The sequence below is a fragment of the Erythrolamprus reginae genome, chromosome 6, assembly GCF_031021105.1.
Source record: "Erythrolamprus reginae isolate rEryReg1 chromosome 6, rEryReg1.hap1, whole genome shotgun sequence".
NCBI lineage: Eukaryota > Metazoa > Chordata > Lepidosauria > Squamata > Dipsadidae > Erythrolamprus > Erythrolamprus reginae.
The window spans coordinates 89,973,254-89,990,941 of NC_091955.1; the positions used below are offsets into that span (position 1 = coordinate 89,973,254).

The following is a 17,688-nucleotide window of genomic DNA, read 5'->3' on the forward strand; positions in this document are numbered from 1 at the left end:
GTGCTGGTAAAATTACACTTCGATGCAGATAAGGGACAAAAAAATAATAATAATGCAAAGCCCAGATAATCAGAGGGAAGAAATCGTTTGGAAAAATAGAGTAATGATGAAAAAGGCTTAGGTATGACAGAACAAATTAGATGCAAACTTCTTCTGAGGCATGGATAAAGGAGAGAAGGAGGTAATTGCCCTCCTCTTTGTCGCTTCTGGTCAGATTGGATGTAAAATACTGTGTTTGGCCTGGGCTTCTCAAAAGATGTCAACAAATTGGAGGGATTTCAGATGCAAAGCAGAGGAATTATGAACGGTCTTCGGGAAATCATTAGCAGAAAAAAAAAAGATTGAGGGAGCTAAATGTGACAAGATAACTTTCTTTTAAAATCAAGCTAGGAACACACACACAAACACACACACACACAAATACAAAACCATACCCAGCAAGGAAGGGAGATAAAGGGGATTTTGTGTTAGGAAAGAGAACAAGCAGCATCACATTGAGATAGGGGAATTTCAGCAAAGACAGGAGATAATGTCTCATCATTTTACTTACTTACTTACTTACTTACTTACTTACTTACTTACTTACTTACTTACTTACTTACTTACTTACTCCGCAGATTTAGTCTATTTATTTGTTTGTTTGCTTGTTCACATATATATGCCGTACTTCTCCGCGAGGACTCAGGGCGGCGAACAACAATAAAATGGACACAAACTGCGTTCAGTCCTGGAGACCTCACCTACAAAAAGATATTGATCAAATTGAAGGGGTCCAAAGACGGGCGACAAAAATGGTGGAAGGTCTTAAGCATAAAACTTATCAGGAAAGACTTCATGAACTCAGTCTGTATAGTCTAGAGGACAGAAGGGAAAGGGACCTGATCGAAACATTTAAATATGTTAAAGGGTTAAATAAGGTTCAGGAGGGAAGTGTTTTTAATAGGAAAGTGAACCCAAGAACAAGAGGACACAATCTGAGGTCAGTTGGGGGAAAGATCAGAAGCAAAGTGAGAAAATATTACTTTATTGAAAGAGTAGTAGATGCTTGGAACAAACTTCCAGCAGATGTGGTTGGTAAATCTACAGTGACTGAATTTAAACATGCCTGGGATAGGCATATATCCATCCTAAGATAAATTACAGGAAGTAGTATAAGGGCAGACTAGATTGACCATGAGGTCTTTTTCTGCCGTCAGTCTTCTACTATATGTTTCTATGTTTCTAAGTTAAAAGGTCCCACAGTAAAAGCATTCATCCATCATTCATTCATCAGTAGGCTGGAACAGAGATGCTAAATGACCTTCCCAGAATATGCATCTGAGTTGTCTTCTAGTTGTTCAGGTACAGTTGCTGGTATCTCTCATCTGCTAGTTGAAAGCATTGTGAGTTTAGCAAGTTCTAGTGGAATGTAGGTCATTACCTATAAAGCCCTATAAACATGTTTATTTTTATGTGAAAGGACCGCCCTTTGCTTGCAGCGCCGCTGCGGCATCCTTTTTCGTAAAAATAACAATGTTTATTTTTACGTGAAGACCTCCCTTTGAAGGAGCTGGGGAATCCCTCCCACGAAGAGATTCCGGGGGCGGAGCTTTGACGTCACCGGCAGGTTGCTAAGGACGCCAAGGTGATCACTTCCTGGATTCCATGGAATCCCGGAAGTGATTACCTTGGCGTCCTTAGCAACTTGCCCGTGACGTCAAAGCTCCGAACGCCGAACACGACCCCAAACTTTACCCGAAGTTTGGAAAAATTTTGGGTTCGTGTTCGGCATACCGAACACCGCAAAATTCGGTACAGACCCGAATTGTGCGGGTTCGGTTCGCCCATCAATATTTAGGACTAGATTATATACGGGACCGTCTTCTGCCTCAAACATCCCAACGACTGATCAGATCCCACAGAGTCAGCCTCCTCCAAGTCCCATCAGCCAAACCATGTTGACTGGCTGGAAGGGAATTGAAAATAAGTGTTGTATTGCCTCTGTACAAATCGATGGTGAGACCACACTTGGAGTACTGTGTACAGTTCTGGTCACCGCACCTCAAGAAGGATATAATGGAACTGGGAAAGGTGCAAAAAAGGGCAACAAGTATGATCAAGGAAATGGAGCCCCTCTCTTATGAAACCAGGTTGCAAAGCCTTGGTCTCTTCAGCCTTGAAAGACGGCGTTTAGAGGGTGACTTGATCAAAGTGTATAAAATCATGCATGGGATAGAAAAGGTGGATAGAGAAAACTGCTTTTCTCTATCACAAAATACTAGGACGAGGGGGCATTCCCTAAAGCTCATAGGTAAGAAAGCGAGGACAAATAAAGGGAAATATTTATTTACCCAGAGGGTCGTTGGTTTATGGAATTAACTTCCCGAAGAGGTCGTGACAGCTGTCAGCCTGGATAGCTTCAAGGCAGGATTAGACAGATTCATGGATGCCAAGTGTATCGGTGGTCATTGAAACGGATGTCCATGTGCTGCCTCTATGTTGGTTGAGGCAGGCAGGATTCCCTTGAGTACCATTTATTGGGGGTCTAGGGAAAGGGAGGTTTTTGCCTTCTCTTTCTGCTCAAGATCCCCATGTACAATTGGTGGGCCACAGTGTGACACCGAATGCTGGACTCGATAGGCTTTGGCCTGATTCTGCATGGCTCTTCTTATGTTCTTATGTTCACAGGGGAGGGCCTTCTCTGTGGTGGCTCTGGAACTCTGGAACCAGCTACCTGTGGAAATTCACACCGGCCCCCCTTTCCTGTCCTTACAAAAGGCCCTAAAAACACAGCTTTCTTCAGAGAAGAAGCACATAGATTTTGCTTTACCGTAGGATGCGACAATATTATGGGTTGCTCTGTACACAGAAGTTCTCCTCCAATGGACCTCTGACTGCTAACCACGTGCAGATTTAGAGGCCCGGACACCGTTGCTTGATTATTTATAAATGAACTAAACAATTTATGCTAACTAAACAATGGCTCGGGTTGGAAAAAAACAGAACCGATCGTTTTGCTTACCCTCACAAGTTGTCTTAAATGGAAAACCCATTCTACGTTTCCTCTCCACCCCCCCGAGATGGAGACCTCCAAGACTGTTTCTCCAAAAGCCGCTTATCCATTCATTATGGTCCTCAGACAGGCAGTAACATTTTAGCTTTCTGGCTTATAATTAGACAAATACAGGCAGCTGAATTAGCTCAGGTCAACAGAACAATTCGGAGCTCAGTCTGTTTGTGGGTGAGTAGTGGAGGGAAGAGAAAGCTTCTCCTAAATTCATTGGTGTCTCCGAAGCTATAATTTGTGGTTTCGACGGGTTTGCTGGTGGTCTTTGGAGGGGAAGGAAATAACCCCTGTTCCTTAATTTGAGCTCACCATGTAAAGATGCAGAGCTGGAAATTTCATTTTATTTATTTATTTATTCATTTGTCCAATACACAAATACATAGGAAGAAAATAGACATGTGGTAATATATATAAGGGTAAAAGTGAACTTAGAGAAGAGGATATATGAAAGGAAGAGAATATATATGATAGGTGAAAGAGAGGAAAGACAATTGGACAGGGGACGAAAGGTACACCAGTGCACTTATGTACGCCCCTTACTGGCCTCTTAGGAACCTGGAGAGGTCAATCGTGGAGAGTCTAAGGGAGAAATGTTGGGGGTTAGGGGTTGACACAATTGAGTCTGGTAATGAGTTCCACGCTTCGATAACTCGATTGTTGAAATCATATTTTTTACAGTTCGTATTAAGTTTGAATCTGTTGCGTGCTCTTGTGTTATTGCGGTTGAAGCTGAAGTAGTCATTGACCGGTAGGACGTTGCAATATTGAAAGATGATGCTGGATATTCCACACTTGGAGTACTGTGTTCAGTTCTGGGGGCCCCAATTTAAAAAGGACATTGATAAACTAGAGCACATTCAAAGGAGAGTTACAAGGATGGTGAGTGGCCTGGAAACCAGGTCCTATGAGAGACGGTTAAAGGATCGAGGGATGTTTAGTCTGCAAAGGAGAAAGAAAACTGAGAGGAGACTTGATAGCTGTCTACAAATATCTGAAGGGCTGTCACAGAGCCCACAACCACGACCCAGATGACTGAGAATCTCCATGAGTCTCAATTACTATTAGTTTAGATTAGCATCTCTTTTAAAATCCCTTTAGACAGGCAGTAGGGCCAATATGGACATAAGCTTTCCCTGCTGATGCATGCAAGTCATTGAAATAATTACAAATTTCTGGAAAAAATCACTTGCGGTGGGGAAATATTTGGGGTTGGTTGGTTGGTTGGTTGGTTGGTTGGTTGGTTCGTTCATTCATTCATTTATTTTCATTCATTCATTCATCCACTCATTCATTCGATTTTTTTGCCACCCCCAAAATATTAATTTTGTAGATGGGGAGCCGAGAAAGAAAGAAAACATCCACAGCAAGTAATATTTCATTGTTGAATGATATGACTTTGGATATTCCCATGTTTTACTACTCAATTTTAGCATATTATGCTGCATTTTAACTTATTTATCCAAATTTGTTGTGAGCTGCTCCGAGTCCTCGGAGAGGGGCGGCACACAAATCTAATAAATTATTATTAATTATTATTATACATTCCCTTTATTTTATCCAATTTTATTGTATTTTAACCAGTCGCAGTCACTATTTCTGCTTTGATATGGTCGATTGACTAATCAAATAAAATTGATTGTTGTTGTTGTTGATATGACTTTGGAAAGATGACAGGAGTGTGTGTTTGTGTATGTGTGGGGAGAGAGAGAGAGAGAATAGATTAAGCAAAGCTTCATCAAGATTAACAAAGGAAGATTATTGACCTCAGCAGGAAAGAGCAGAAACCTCTTTTATCTTTAACCTTAGAAGAGGGATGTTCTAAAGTTGGTGGGAAACCTCTCCTAGATATAAGAATAGCAACTTCCTGTTGGATTATTTCCTTCTTGTTGAGATGGGCTCTGCTTATGAGAAACATCGAGGCCATTCCAATGAAAATCCTTTTCTCCTTTGAATTGAGAATGTAAGAATCCATGTCGGGAATGGTGGTAAGTACAGGACTGGTTTACCAAAAAAAAAAAAGGTGGTGGGTACTAAATTGTCTCTCTCCATCTTGCTTTAAAAAAAAAAAAACATGACAGCATGCATGTCCCAGTAGCATTCATTAATGTGAGATACACGATATCAAAAAAATAAATAAATGATTCCAACAAGTGGATAAGTTTAAATATATGTGTGCATCTGTATGTATAAACATATATATATGTGTGTGTGTTAACTTCATAAAACTGTTCGTAGAAACATGAAGGTACGAAGGTTGACATGAGAAATAACCTGAGCCACAGAACATAGACTGTAGAACACAGAATAATTAAAACATGGGGATGTTTTAATTAATTAATGTTTTAATTAATAGAGAATAATTAGGAATGTTTTAATTAAAGCATGAGAACGAGGGAGGGAGTTAGGAGTGAGGGAAAAGAAAGATAGAGACTGAAGACCTGTATAAAATTGTGATTTATTTCTGATTTTCACTTTCATTTACAAATGGCATTTCTCCTTTCACTGAAAGTTTTGTATTTTTTTGAAAAAAACTAATAGTTACTTTTACAATAACAAAATATAAGTAATCAGTAGCAACAACAATACAGTAATGGTTTTGCATTACCTAATGGTAGTGATTAAAATAAACTAAATATATTGTTGCCAAACCAATCCTCTTTCCTTAGTTAGGTAGGAACACATTTATGAAATCTTAAATTTACTAATATTTTAATTAATAATAAGTGGTGAGTTCGAACAAATTATAGCTGAATTCTAATTAATAATAAATCCCAATACATCCTCTTAACCTTCACCCAAACAAATATCCCACGAAGCCATGAAATAATATTACGAACAAATGAACAAATTCAAAATGACAAAAATTTAAACTCTGACTTAAGTACAGAAACTCAAAATTTTCATTTATACTGATAGTAAAGATCTTAAAGCTGTAGAGTAATCGGGTCAACAGATAAGTGGACACTATTTACGACATCTGATAAATTTATAGATATGAATTTACCTCTCCTTCTGTTTCTTCTTCTTTCTCTTCTTTTTTATTTTTTCCATTCTTTCCCTTTTTTCTCATTCCTCTTCCTTTTTCCTTCCTTCCTTCTCTTTCCTTTTAGTTTTTCCCCCTTTTATATATATATATGTGTGTGTGTGTATGTGTGTGTGTGTGTGTGTGTGTTTGTGTATTTTGACTTATAACTGTATACTCAAAACTCATATTCATTTGTACCAAGTGCACTAGAGTGCCTTCCGTCCTCTGTCCTATTGCTCTCCTATATCTCCTATACCTTTCTTCTATTCCTACATCTCTTCTTCTATTCTTTCATTCATATGTTCTATTACTATATTTTCTTTTCTATTATTTCTTAGATATATTTTACTATGAGTATCTCCTCTATAACCTTCATCATGTATTTTGCTATGTGTATATAGATATATACCCACTAAAACCCTCATTGTGTATTGGACAAAATAAATAAATAAATAAAAATAAATAAATAAATATTGGCATAGTCCCTTTGCTTTATCCCCTCCCCGGTTTATCTTCAATAAAGATTATATTTTCTTTAACAAATATAAATAAATAAAATAAAAGAAGTTTGTATTATAGAGACATGAGCTCCCAAAAGCTTACAGATTTCTGTATGAAGTGTGTTTTTTTAAAAAAAATGCAGATTAAAGGAGAAATGGGATATGAAACCCAACCCTAGTTGAGCCATTAAAACAAGGATTCTTACCGTCACTTTTAAGATTTAATATATGTTGTGTGCTGCAGTTGTTGTTGTTTAAGTAAAAGGGCCTCACCTCAGTTATGAATAAAGACAATAAGCATCCAATTATAGTCCACCAACAAAACAGGCAGTTTAAAAGATGCTAATAGCAAGAAAATGAAAGAAATTTTGCAAAGAAAAAAGAGAAAGGGAGCAATGTTAGGGCCAAAAGGGAAGGATGGCCCGGAGGGAGGGAAGCAACTTTTGAAATGTCTGAAAGTGTGAAGAATTATGGTTTGATCATGACAAACCAGAACGCGGCTATTACGAGTCAAATCCATTAAAATAGGTGAGAATATGCTTGGTGACTTTAATGAGAGTCAGATCTCACCTTTATTGGAGAGAAAGATGCTTTTCATTTAGCTTGGCATTTGCAAGCATCATTATGATCATTTACGTATCAGGAACATTTGTGTTTTAAGAGAATTATTTTTCTTTAAAAAAATACAGATATGGGACTGGGGCAAAGAAGAGAATAAATTAGAAATATCTAAATGAACTGAATTATGCAGGAAAAAAATGGTATAGGTGGTGGAATTGGTGGTGGGAGGGGTATTTCACCACCCTTCACTCCTCCACTCGAAACAGAATATTCTACGAAAACAGACTAACAATCCTGGGCCTAGAAAGCCTAGAACTATGGCACCTAAAACACGATTTGAGTATTGCCCGCAAGATCATATGCTGCAATGTCCTTCCGGTCAACGACTACTTCAGCTTCAATCGCAACAACACAAGAGCACGCAACAGATTCAAACTTAATACGAACAGCTCCAAACTTGACTGTAAAAAATATGACTTTAACAATCGAGTTATCAAAGTGTGGAACTCATTACTGGACTCAATTGTGTCAACCCCTAACCCCCAACACTTCTCCCTTAGACTGTCCACGATTGACCTCTCCAGGTTCCTAAGAGGCCAGTAAGGGGCGTACTGGCCCTTACTGGCCTTTCATCCCCTGTCCAATTGTCTTTCCTTTCTTTCACCTATCTTATATATTCTCTTCCTTTCATATATCCTCTCCTCTAAGTCCACTTTCACCCTCTTTTATATTATCACATGTCTATTTTTCTTCCTATGTATTTGTGTATTGGACAAATGAATAAATGAAATGGAAAAATTTCTGCAGGGACCACCTTCTGCTGCATGAATCCTAGCATCCGATTAGGTCCCACAGCGTTGGCCTTCTCCAGGTCCCTTCAACTAGACAGTGTCGTTTGGTGGGACCTAGGGGAAGAGCCTTCTCTGTGGGGGCCCCAGCCCTCTGCAATCAGCTCCCCCCCGGAGATTCGTACTGCCCCAACCCCCCTTGCCTTTCATAAGAACTTGAAAACTTATCTATCTGGAGTCATTAGATCCCAGCCTCTAGCCACTGAATGCTTACTATGCTTGGTTTGTCTTTGAGTGAATTATTTTAACTTTTATAATAATAATAATAATAATAATAATAATAATAATAATAATAATAATAATAATAATAATAATAATAATTGTTATTATTATTGTTATTGTTATTATTTATTGGATTTGTATGCCGCCCCTCTCCGCAAACTCAGGGCGGCTAACAACAATGATAAAAACAACATGTAACAATCCAATTTAGTAAAACAACTAAAAACCCTTATTATAAAAAACCAAACATACACACAAACATACCATGCATACGGTAACTTGTAATGGCCTAGGGGGAAGGAATATCTTCGCTCCCCCATGCCTGGCGATAAAGGTGGGTCTTGAGTAATTTGTGAAAGACAAGGAGGGTGGGGGCCGTTCTAATCTCTGGGGGGAGTTGATTCCAGAGGGCCGGGGCCGCCACAGAGAAGGTTCTTCCCCTGAGGCCCGCCAATGTTTTAGGTTAACTATTTAATTAATTGGATCCAATTGTATTTTGTACACTGTTTTATTGTTGAAATGTTGTGAGCCGCCCTGAGTCTATATGGAGAGGGGTGGCATACAAATCCAGTTAATAAATAAAATAAAATTAAATTAAATTAAATGGTCAGAAAATCAGGTGGTAGTTGCACAGGTTTGACATGGATTTTTTTTTTTTAAAAAAGGTAGATCTGATAGAAACATAGAAACATAGAAGTCTGACGGCAGAAAAAGACCTCATGGCCCATCGAGTCTGCCCTTATACTATTTTCTGTATTTTATCTTAGGATGGATATATGTTTACCCCAGGCATGTTTAAATTCAGTTACTGTGGATTTATCTACCACGTCTGCTGGAAGTTTGTTCCAAGGATCTACTACTCTTTCAGTAAAATAATATTTTCTCATGTTGCTCTTGATCTTTCCCCCAACTAACTTCAGATTGTGTCCCCTTGTTCTTGTGTATACTTTCCTATTAAAAACACTTTCCTCCTGGACCTTATTTAACCCTTTAATATATTTAAATGTTTCGGTCATGTCCCCCCTTTTCCTTCTGTCCTCCAGACTATACAGATTGAGTTCATTAAGTCTTTCCTGATACATTTTATGCTTAAGGCCTTCCACCATTCTTGTAGCCCGTCTTTGGACCCGTTCAATTTTGTCAATATCTTTTTGTAGGTGAGGTCTCCAGAATTGAACTGATGTAGGAGAAGAGCAAAAAGATCTGGGTGGCAGAGTTAAGTGAGTCATCAGCCTAGAGTCGATACGTTGACACAAACAATCTTCAGTTGAACACCTCTTGAATTCGGTTAACCTAAGTCAACGTCATCTGGCGGGGCCTAGAGAAAGAGCCTTCTCTGTGGCGGCCCCGGCCCTCTGGAATCAGCTCCCTCCAGAGATTCGAACCTCCCCGATCTTCCTCGCCTTTCGCAAGAGCCTTAAGACCCATCTATGTACTAGTACATGCCCCCCCCCCCCCTTTTGACCATTAAAAGTTATGTGTGGGTATGATTGTGATATATTGATTGCTTTTTGAAATGATGGATTTTTAGTCATAGTTTTAATTATTAGATTTGTACTTATATTGTTTATATTGTTATTGTGAGCCGCCCCGAGTCTCCGGAGAAGGGCGGCATACATGTCTAATTAATAATAATAATAATAATAATAATAATAATAACAACAACAACAACAACAACAGCAACAACAACAGCAACCTTTACCTGATGCCAATTTAGTATTGGACCTTAGTTAACCAAATTCTGGGGAGCAGGCTTCAGCAATAAAGCTTCTTAACTACAACTTATGGTCCCAATTCTTTGTTCCTGATACTTTCAATCACACCAACATGGCTAGCATCTTAATAAGTTTTTTTTTTTAATCATACCCTGTGGCCATCCCATGTGTGAGTGTTTGTGTGTGTGCACATATGACCAGGGTATGTTGCGATGGGAAAATTTTGTGAAGATGCCAAAAAGCGAACTAGGTATTTAGCATCGGAGTGTTTCATTTTCAAGAATCGTTATCCTGATACTAAGCTCTGCATAAAAGAAAACAAAACAAAACAAACTGGATATAGATTATTATTCAGCAAAAAGGGGGAAAATCTGTTACGGTTGACCCTTAAACACTTTAGAGAAGCAAACAATTATAGGTAATCCATAACCTTATTATTGGAAAACTAGTGAACATCAAGAGTTTTTATTTCGAGAACTCATTTCTTTTTGTGTTTGTATCTATAAACACATAGACATACATACAGACACCAGAATAGAATAGAATAGAATGGAAGGGAAGGGAAGGGAAGAGAGGAGAGGAGAGGAGAGGAGAGGAGAGGAGAAGAGAAGAGAAGAGAAGAGAAGAGAAGAGAAGAGAAGAGAATGAGTTTGAAGGGATCTTGGAGATCTTCTAGTCCAACTTTCTGCTTAGGCAAGAAACCCTACACCAGACAAATGGTTATCCAACATCTTCTTAAAAACTTCCAGTGTTGGAGCATCCACAACTTCTGGAGGCAAGCGGTTCCATGGATTAATTGTTCTAACTGTCAGAGAATTTTCTCCTTAGTTCTAAGTTGTTTTCCTCCTTGATTAGTTTCCACCCATTGCTTCTTGTTCCACCCTAATGTTGCTTTGGAGAATAATTTGACTCCCTCTTCTTTGTGGCAACCCCTGAATTATTGGAATACTGCTATCATGTCTCCCCTGGTCCTTCTTTTCATTAAACTAGCCATGCCCAGTTCTTGCAACTGTTCTTCATATGTTTTAGCCTCCAGTCCCTTAATCATCTTTGTCCCTCTTCTCTGCAATTTTTTCATTACTAATGAATGAGGAAGTTGTAGCTGTATGTCTGCATCTTGGGTTGAAGGGAAGAACTTAATGAATAGAATAAAATAAAATAGAATAGAATGCTGCACGAATCCCAGCGACCGATTAGGTCCCACAGAGTTGGCCTTCTCCGAGTCCCGTCGACTAAACAATGTTGTTTGGCGGGTCCCAGGGGAAGAGCCTTCTCTGCGGCAGCCCCGACTCTCTGGAACCAGCTCCCCCCAGAGATTAGAACTGCCCCCACCCTCCTTGCCTTCCGTAAACTCCTTAAAACCCACCTTTGCCGCCAGGCATGGGGAAATTGAGATATCTCCCCCGGGCCTATACAATTTATGTATGGTACATTTGTATGTATGACTGATTAATAATTGGGTTTTTAAAATGTTTTTAAATTATTAGATTTGTTATGAATTGTTCTATTGCTGTTGTGAGCCGCCCCGAGTCTACGGAGAGGGGCGGCATACAAATCTAACGAATAAATAAATAAAATAAATAAATAGAATAGACCACTGGTCACATGACCATCAAGCCACTCCCACCTGGTCACATGGCTGGCAATCCACACCCACAAAATAAGCCACGCCTACAGCGTGGTAGTAAAAATTTTTGCTGCCCTTCACTGGTTGCTAACTATGACTTTCTTTTCCCTTCCAGGAAGTTGATGGCAATAAAGTGATGTCTTCATTTGCCCCACACAACTCATCTACCTCCCCCTCGAAGGCCGACGAAGGTGGGCGTCAGAGCGGAGAATCATTTTCCAGCACAGCGCTGGGGACTCCTGAACGGCGTAAAGGAAGCCTGGCAGATGTGGTGGACAGTCTCAAACAGAGGAAGATGGAGGAGATGATCAAGAATGAGCCTGAAGGTAAGGAGAAATGTTGACTTGGCTATTCTGATCTGTTCTGCCGGCGTGTTTCAACCGCCCATAATTACAGGATAATTAGTCCAGGAAGACACACACCACACAATAAAAGGAAAACCCAAAAGTTTTTTATAAACAGAAAAATAGAAACAGCTCCCTTTTTAAATGTCAAAGGGATTTTCTGGTACACACAAGGCACAGGTGAAATGCAATCCAATTACTCACCCAATAACTGGGAAATTGAGTCCAATTCTAAAGTCCAGAGAGTCCACACACAATCTTGAACAGCACAAAAACCATGATCTTGACGAAACAATGAATCAGATAAACTTCCATGAGGCTAAAACACCAGGCTGCACTAAGTACAGCAGCCCCACCCAACCACAGGTGGCCTCATTTTCTCTTGTAATAATCCTTCAGTTGTTGTCTCCTATGCCTCACTCTACGCATGCATGGATGTGTCATTAATTATTGTTCAGAATCCAGGGATGATACAGATGATTGATCTCCTCCTGGGCTGTCTGCCAAACTCCCCTCTACCCTGTCACTCACACTTCCTTGGTCAGAGGAGGCTTCGTCGGCAGATTCCATCGGGAGCAAAACAGGCCTGTGGCATGTGGATGTTTCCCCCACATCCACCTGCACATTCCTTGGGGCAGGAGCTGGGCCAGAGCTAACCACAACACAATCACTGCCCTACATTCAGGAAAATGAGTCTACATATGTCTGTGGTTTTATTCTCCCCCCTTCATATATTGTGGATAAAGAGGACACTGTGATTGATACTATACAGACATCCAAGGTGTGGTTGGACAAAACGTCCTGTTTTTTCCTACAATATGTGCCAGGCGTTCTGTAGTTGGCATCCTCCTTCCACCGATTGTGGAGATCAGGCTACAAATGGTTCTGAAATTGTTTCCTGTGTAAAGGAGATATTTTTCTTCCCCAATTCCGGGCCTGCATAGCTTCTGAGAACACTTGTGCCTATCAGATTCTGCCAAGGTTCCCTTCGTTTTGGGCAAAAGTCCATCTTCCTCTTCTCTCTCTATCTCCCACAATCTCAAGTCCTCTTGAAATATGACCAGAAAACTCATGGCCAGCATTTTCCTTCACTATAAGCCACGTTAAATGATGGGAATTCAATAATATCTGGATTGTTGAACATATTGTGTATGTTACGATGACAAACAAGTTGTGAGTCTTAGGAGCCTGTTTCTCCTTTCTTCCTTCCTTCCTTCTGCATAGCCATTGAAAGACAGCTTAGCTTCATCTTCTGTTATTGATTATCTGAGTCCTCCAAACTATATATTATGATGACTGTTGGCTGAATTATGCCTGCTTAATTTCTGTGGTTGAAATCTGATGTGCGTCAGTGAAAGCATGAAAAGTGACCATAATTGGTCCATGTTTCGATATTATAATGGACTGGGATTTAATCGAAACTTTTCAATTTTTTCTTCTGGTCCATCAGAAAAGATGGAAGGTTTTCTGCAGCTCATTCTTGTAACGCTAAATCATTATTTAATTTGATCTGCAAATTAGCCCAGAGGGAGATAATAAAAGATGCCTTCCAGAGCTTTGGGAAATCAGCTTCCATCAGCCACAGCCCACATGGTCAGAAGTAAGAATTTGTAAGCATTGTCAACCCAAACATTTGGAAGACACTAACTGAAGGGGACCAAGCTTTCTGAGACAACCCAAGAAAGGGATCTTGGGATTTTGGTGGACAGTTCAATGAAGATGTCAATCCAGAGCGTAGCAGCAGTAAAAAAAAAAGCAAATTCCATGCTTGGCATGATTGGGAAGGGAATTGAAAATAAATCAGTAAGTGTTGTATTGCCTCTGTACAAATGGATGGTAAGACCACACTTGGAATACGGTGTACAGTTCTGGTCACCGCACCACAAGAAGGATATAATGGAACTGGAAAAGGTGCAAAAAAGGGCAACAAGAATGATGAAACCAGGTTGCAATGCCTTGGTCTCTTCAGCTTTGAAAGACAGCGTTTAAGGGGTGACTTGATCGAAGTGTATAAAATCATGCATGGGATAGAAAAGGTGGATAGAGAAAAATGCTTTTCTCTATCACACAATACTAGGACAAGGGGACTCTCCCGAAAGCTCATAGGTAAGAAAGTGAGGACAAATAAAGGGAAATATTTCTTCACCCAGAGGGTCCTTGGTTTATGGAATTCACTTCCAGAAGAGGTCGTGACAGCTGTCAGCCTTGATAGCTTCAAGGCAGGATTAGACAGATTCATGGATGCCAAGTGTATCGGTGGTTTTTGAAATGAATGTCCATGTACCTCCTCTATGTTGGTTGAGGCAGGCAGGATTCACTTGAGTACCATTTGTTGGGGGTCGAGGGAAAAGGGAGGGTTTTGCCTTCTCTTTCTGCTTGAGATCCCCATGGACAATTGGTGGGCCACTGTGGGACACAGAATGCTGGACTCAATGGGCTTTGGCCTGATTCAGCATGGCTCTTTTTGTGTTCTTATGTAAATTGCTTTTCTAATTTGCCTTTCAAATCCTGCCTCAAAACAAATCTGTCTGTAGTCTTTGATTGTTACTCCCACCATTCCCTACGATATGAAAATACTTTGTTATACTTATGTTTTTTATATAAGATGAAGCATATAATGCTCTTCTTTCAGTAGGATATAAAAGATCAGCCGAAACAGGGCTCTGAAAATATGTTACGTTGACATTAGCCAAGCAGCTTCATTGGGAGGTGAACTCTACCCTTAATACTGATCACCATCCTGCATGCCTTTGAATAGATTAGCAATTTAAAACTGTCCTAAATTAATAGATATTATTTGCCCTTTTGCCAAAGCAGCACATAATGGAGTCTCTGGCTCTATGGAAGAACTGCCTGAAGCAATTGTACTCTGGAGATATTCCTTTGAATGAAATGCAATGATGTTGAATCTAGAAGAAAGGTGACCTCGTAGGCTTTAAATCAGTGGTTCTCAACCTTTCTAATGCTACGATCCCTTAATACAGTCCCTCATGTCGTGGTGACCCCCAACCATAAGTCTAGCGCCAATTCTCCCAACAGAGCTTTAAACTGATTGGCAGAAAGGTCAGAACGACACGCCCACTGTCAACGCCTGATTGGTCAGATTGTAAAAATATGTTCCAAGGTGCCAGAATAGAAACTTTAGTTCCTAACACCATGGGAAATTTGTAGTGTGGGCCCCAAAATTGAATGGTCTGACTAGGGTAGTGATGGCGAACCTTTTTTCCCTCGGGTACCAAAAGAGCGTGGGTGTGCAGCATCACAAAAACATGGAAGTCCTGAGGTGGGGTTTTGAGGACTTCCGTGTTTTTGTGATGCTGCAATTTCGCTGAGGCTCCCTTCGCTGGGAAACCCCACCTCCGGACTTCTGTTGCCAGCGAAGCACCTGTTTTTGTGCTGCTGGGATTCCCCTGCTGGGATTCCCCTGCAGCATCACAAAAACACGGAAGTCCAGAGATGAGGTTTCCCATGGAGGGGAGCCCCAGCAGTGCAAAAACAGGCGCTTCGGCTGGCAAAAGGGGTGAGTTTCGGGCTTGCATGCATTAATTGCTTTTCCATTGATTCCTATGGGAAACATTGTTTTGTCTTACAAACGTTTCACCTTACAAACCTCGTCCCGGAACCCATTAAGTTCGTAAGAGGAGGTATCACTGTACTTGGTTCAATGGACAGTGCTTGGCTTGGTTTCGGACTGAACAATCCTTGTTTTCCTATGCATTTTTCCCCCTCTCTTTCTCTACCGCCGTTACATTGGCATAGAAAATGGTCGTATCGATTCATCATTCCCTTCCTTCATTTTCTTGAAACTGGCACAAAAGGTAGCCGTTTTCAGAAGAAGCCAGCATTTTAGGGCACAGCGGTGGTTAAAAAAAAAGAGAGAGAGGGTTTAGAGACACCGTTGTGCCATTACAATAAACGATGGTTGGCGAATTAACTAAAAATAGACCCTGAAATATTTCAGAATTCTTCACACCATCACACCAGTCCAGCTTCATCCCTTGTAGGGTTTGGCCAGCATCCAACTGTAGCTGTCAGCTGTGTGGACCATCTAAATTTGTTCCGTGAAAACTAATCACCATGGTGATTGGAGCGGAGGAGATTCCTTCCTGCCCACATCCTGTTGGTTGTTAATGTTGCTCAGATGGACAAGGGGAAGAAATCTTGCTCTTAATGATGGGACTTGTTTTAAAGAGAGGAGGGTCCAAGCAAGTCACGTCTGGGGCCTTGGCCGGCTCCACGGATTAGAGTTTGATGAGGGAATAGATGGGGAACTCGTCGAATTTGCAGCTGGCAGGAATAGCCAACACTCCAGAAGAAGATAGGCTCAAGATCCAGATGGCTCTTGGCGGTGAGAGGCAGCATTAGATTGGTGTAATATGTACCTAGACTATAAAATTATAAATATAGAAATGATGCAAAATAATAATTTTACCAGTGGCACCATCGGAATAGAATAGAATAGAATAGAATAGAAAGTATAATAGAATAGAAAGAAGAATAGAATAGAATAGAATAGAATAGAATGTAGAGTGGAGTGAAGTGGAATGGAATAGAATAGAATGGAATGAAATGGAGTGGAGTGGAGTGGAATAGAGTAGAGTAGAGTAGAGTAGAGTAGAATAGAATAGAATAGGATAGAAAGTAGAATAGAAAGAAAAGAATAGAATAGAACAGAACAGAAAAGAAAAGAACAGAACAGAACAGAATAGAATAGAATAGAATAGAATAGAAAGTAGAGTGGAGTGGAGTGGAATGGAATAGAATGGAGTGGAGTGGAATGGAATGGAATAGAGTAGAGTAGAGTAGAATAGAATAGAATAGAATAGAATAGAATAGAATTTTTTATTGCCCAAGTGTGATTGGACACACAAGGGATTTGTCTTTGGTGCATAGGTTCCCAGTGTACATAAAAGAAAATATAGATTCGTCAAGAATCATGAGGTACAACACTTAATGATTGGGGTCAAATAAGTAATCAGGAAACAATCAATATTAATAAAATAATCTTAAGGATGCAAACAATAAGTTACAGCCATACAGTCATACTGTCATAAATCCTTGGAGAGGGGCAACATATAAATCCAATGGATGGATGGATGGATGGAGGGATGGAGGGAGGGAGGGAGGGAGGGAGGGAGAGAGAGAAGCCCGAGGAGATGGTTGGTAGGAATGATGAGAAAAAACTAGTAGTAATAGTAGTGCTGACTTAGTAAATAATTTAACACTGTTGAGAGAATTATTTGTTTAGCAGAGTGATGGCATCCAGGGAAAAACTGTCATTGGTGTGAAGTGCTCATTAGCGACGTTTGGAGAGTAGGAGTTGAAACAATTTGAATGAGTGGAGGGAAGTAGGAATGGGAGAGAAGGAGTAAGAAAGTAGGAAGATGAGATGAAGGTAGAGGGAAGGGACTGCAAGAGACAGACTGATGAATAGGAGCTGAAAATTGGTGCAAAATAAGATATTGGCTTATAACTGACTGAACCAAAATGTATGTATGTATGTATGTACGTACGTATGTATGTAATTGATATACACTGCTCAAAAAAATAAAGGGAACACTTAAACAACACAATATAACCCCAAGTAAATCAAACTTCTGTGAAATCAAACTGCCCACTTAGGAAGCAACACTGATTGGCCATCAATTTCACATGTTGTTGTGCGCATTAAACTTTGTACAGAACAAAGTATTCATTCATTCAGATCTAGGATGTGTTCTTTGAGTGTTCCCTTTATTTATTTATTTATTTTTTTTGAGCAGTATATTTTGAGGTTAAATAAGGTTCAGGAGAGAAGTGT

At 40.0% G+C, this 17,688-nt stretch overlaps 1 protein-coding gene across 7 annotated transcripts in view; it reads left to right on the top strand.

The window, feature by feature from the left end:
• Window positions 1–17,688, top strand: part of SOX5 (SRY-box transcription factor 5) — a 623,231-nt gene that overhangs the window by 247,480 nt on the left and 358,063 nt on the right. For all 7 annotated transcript variants that reach the window (XM_070754344.1, XM_070754346.1, XM_070754345.1 and 4 more), the window contains one exon: window positions 11,660–11,870. In XM_070754344.1, coding sequence (XP_070610445.1) covers window positions 11,660–11,870 — 211 coding nt within the window. The remainder of the gene's footprint in view (window positions 1–11,659; window positions 11,871–17,688) is intronic.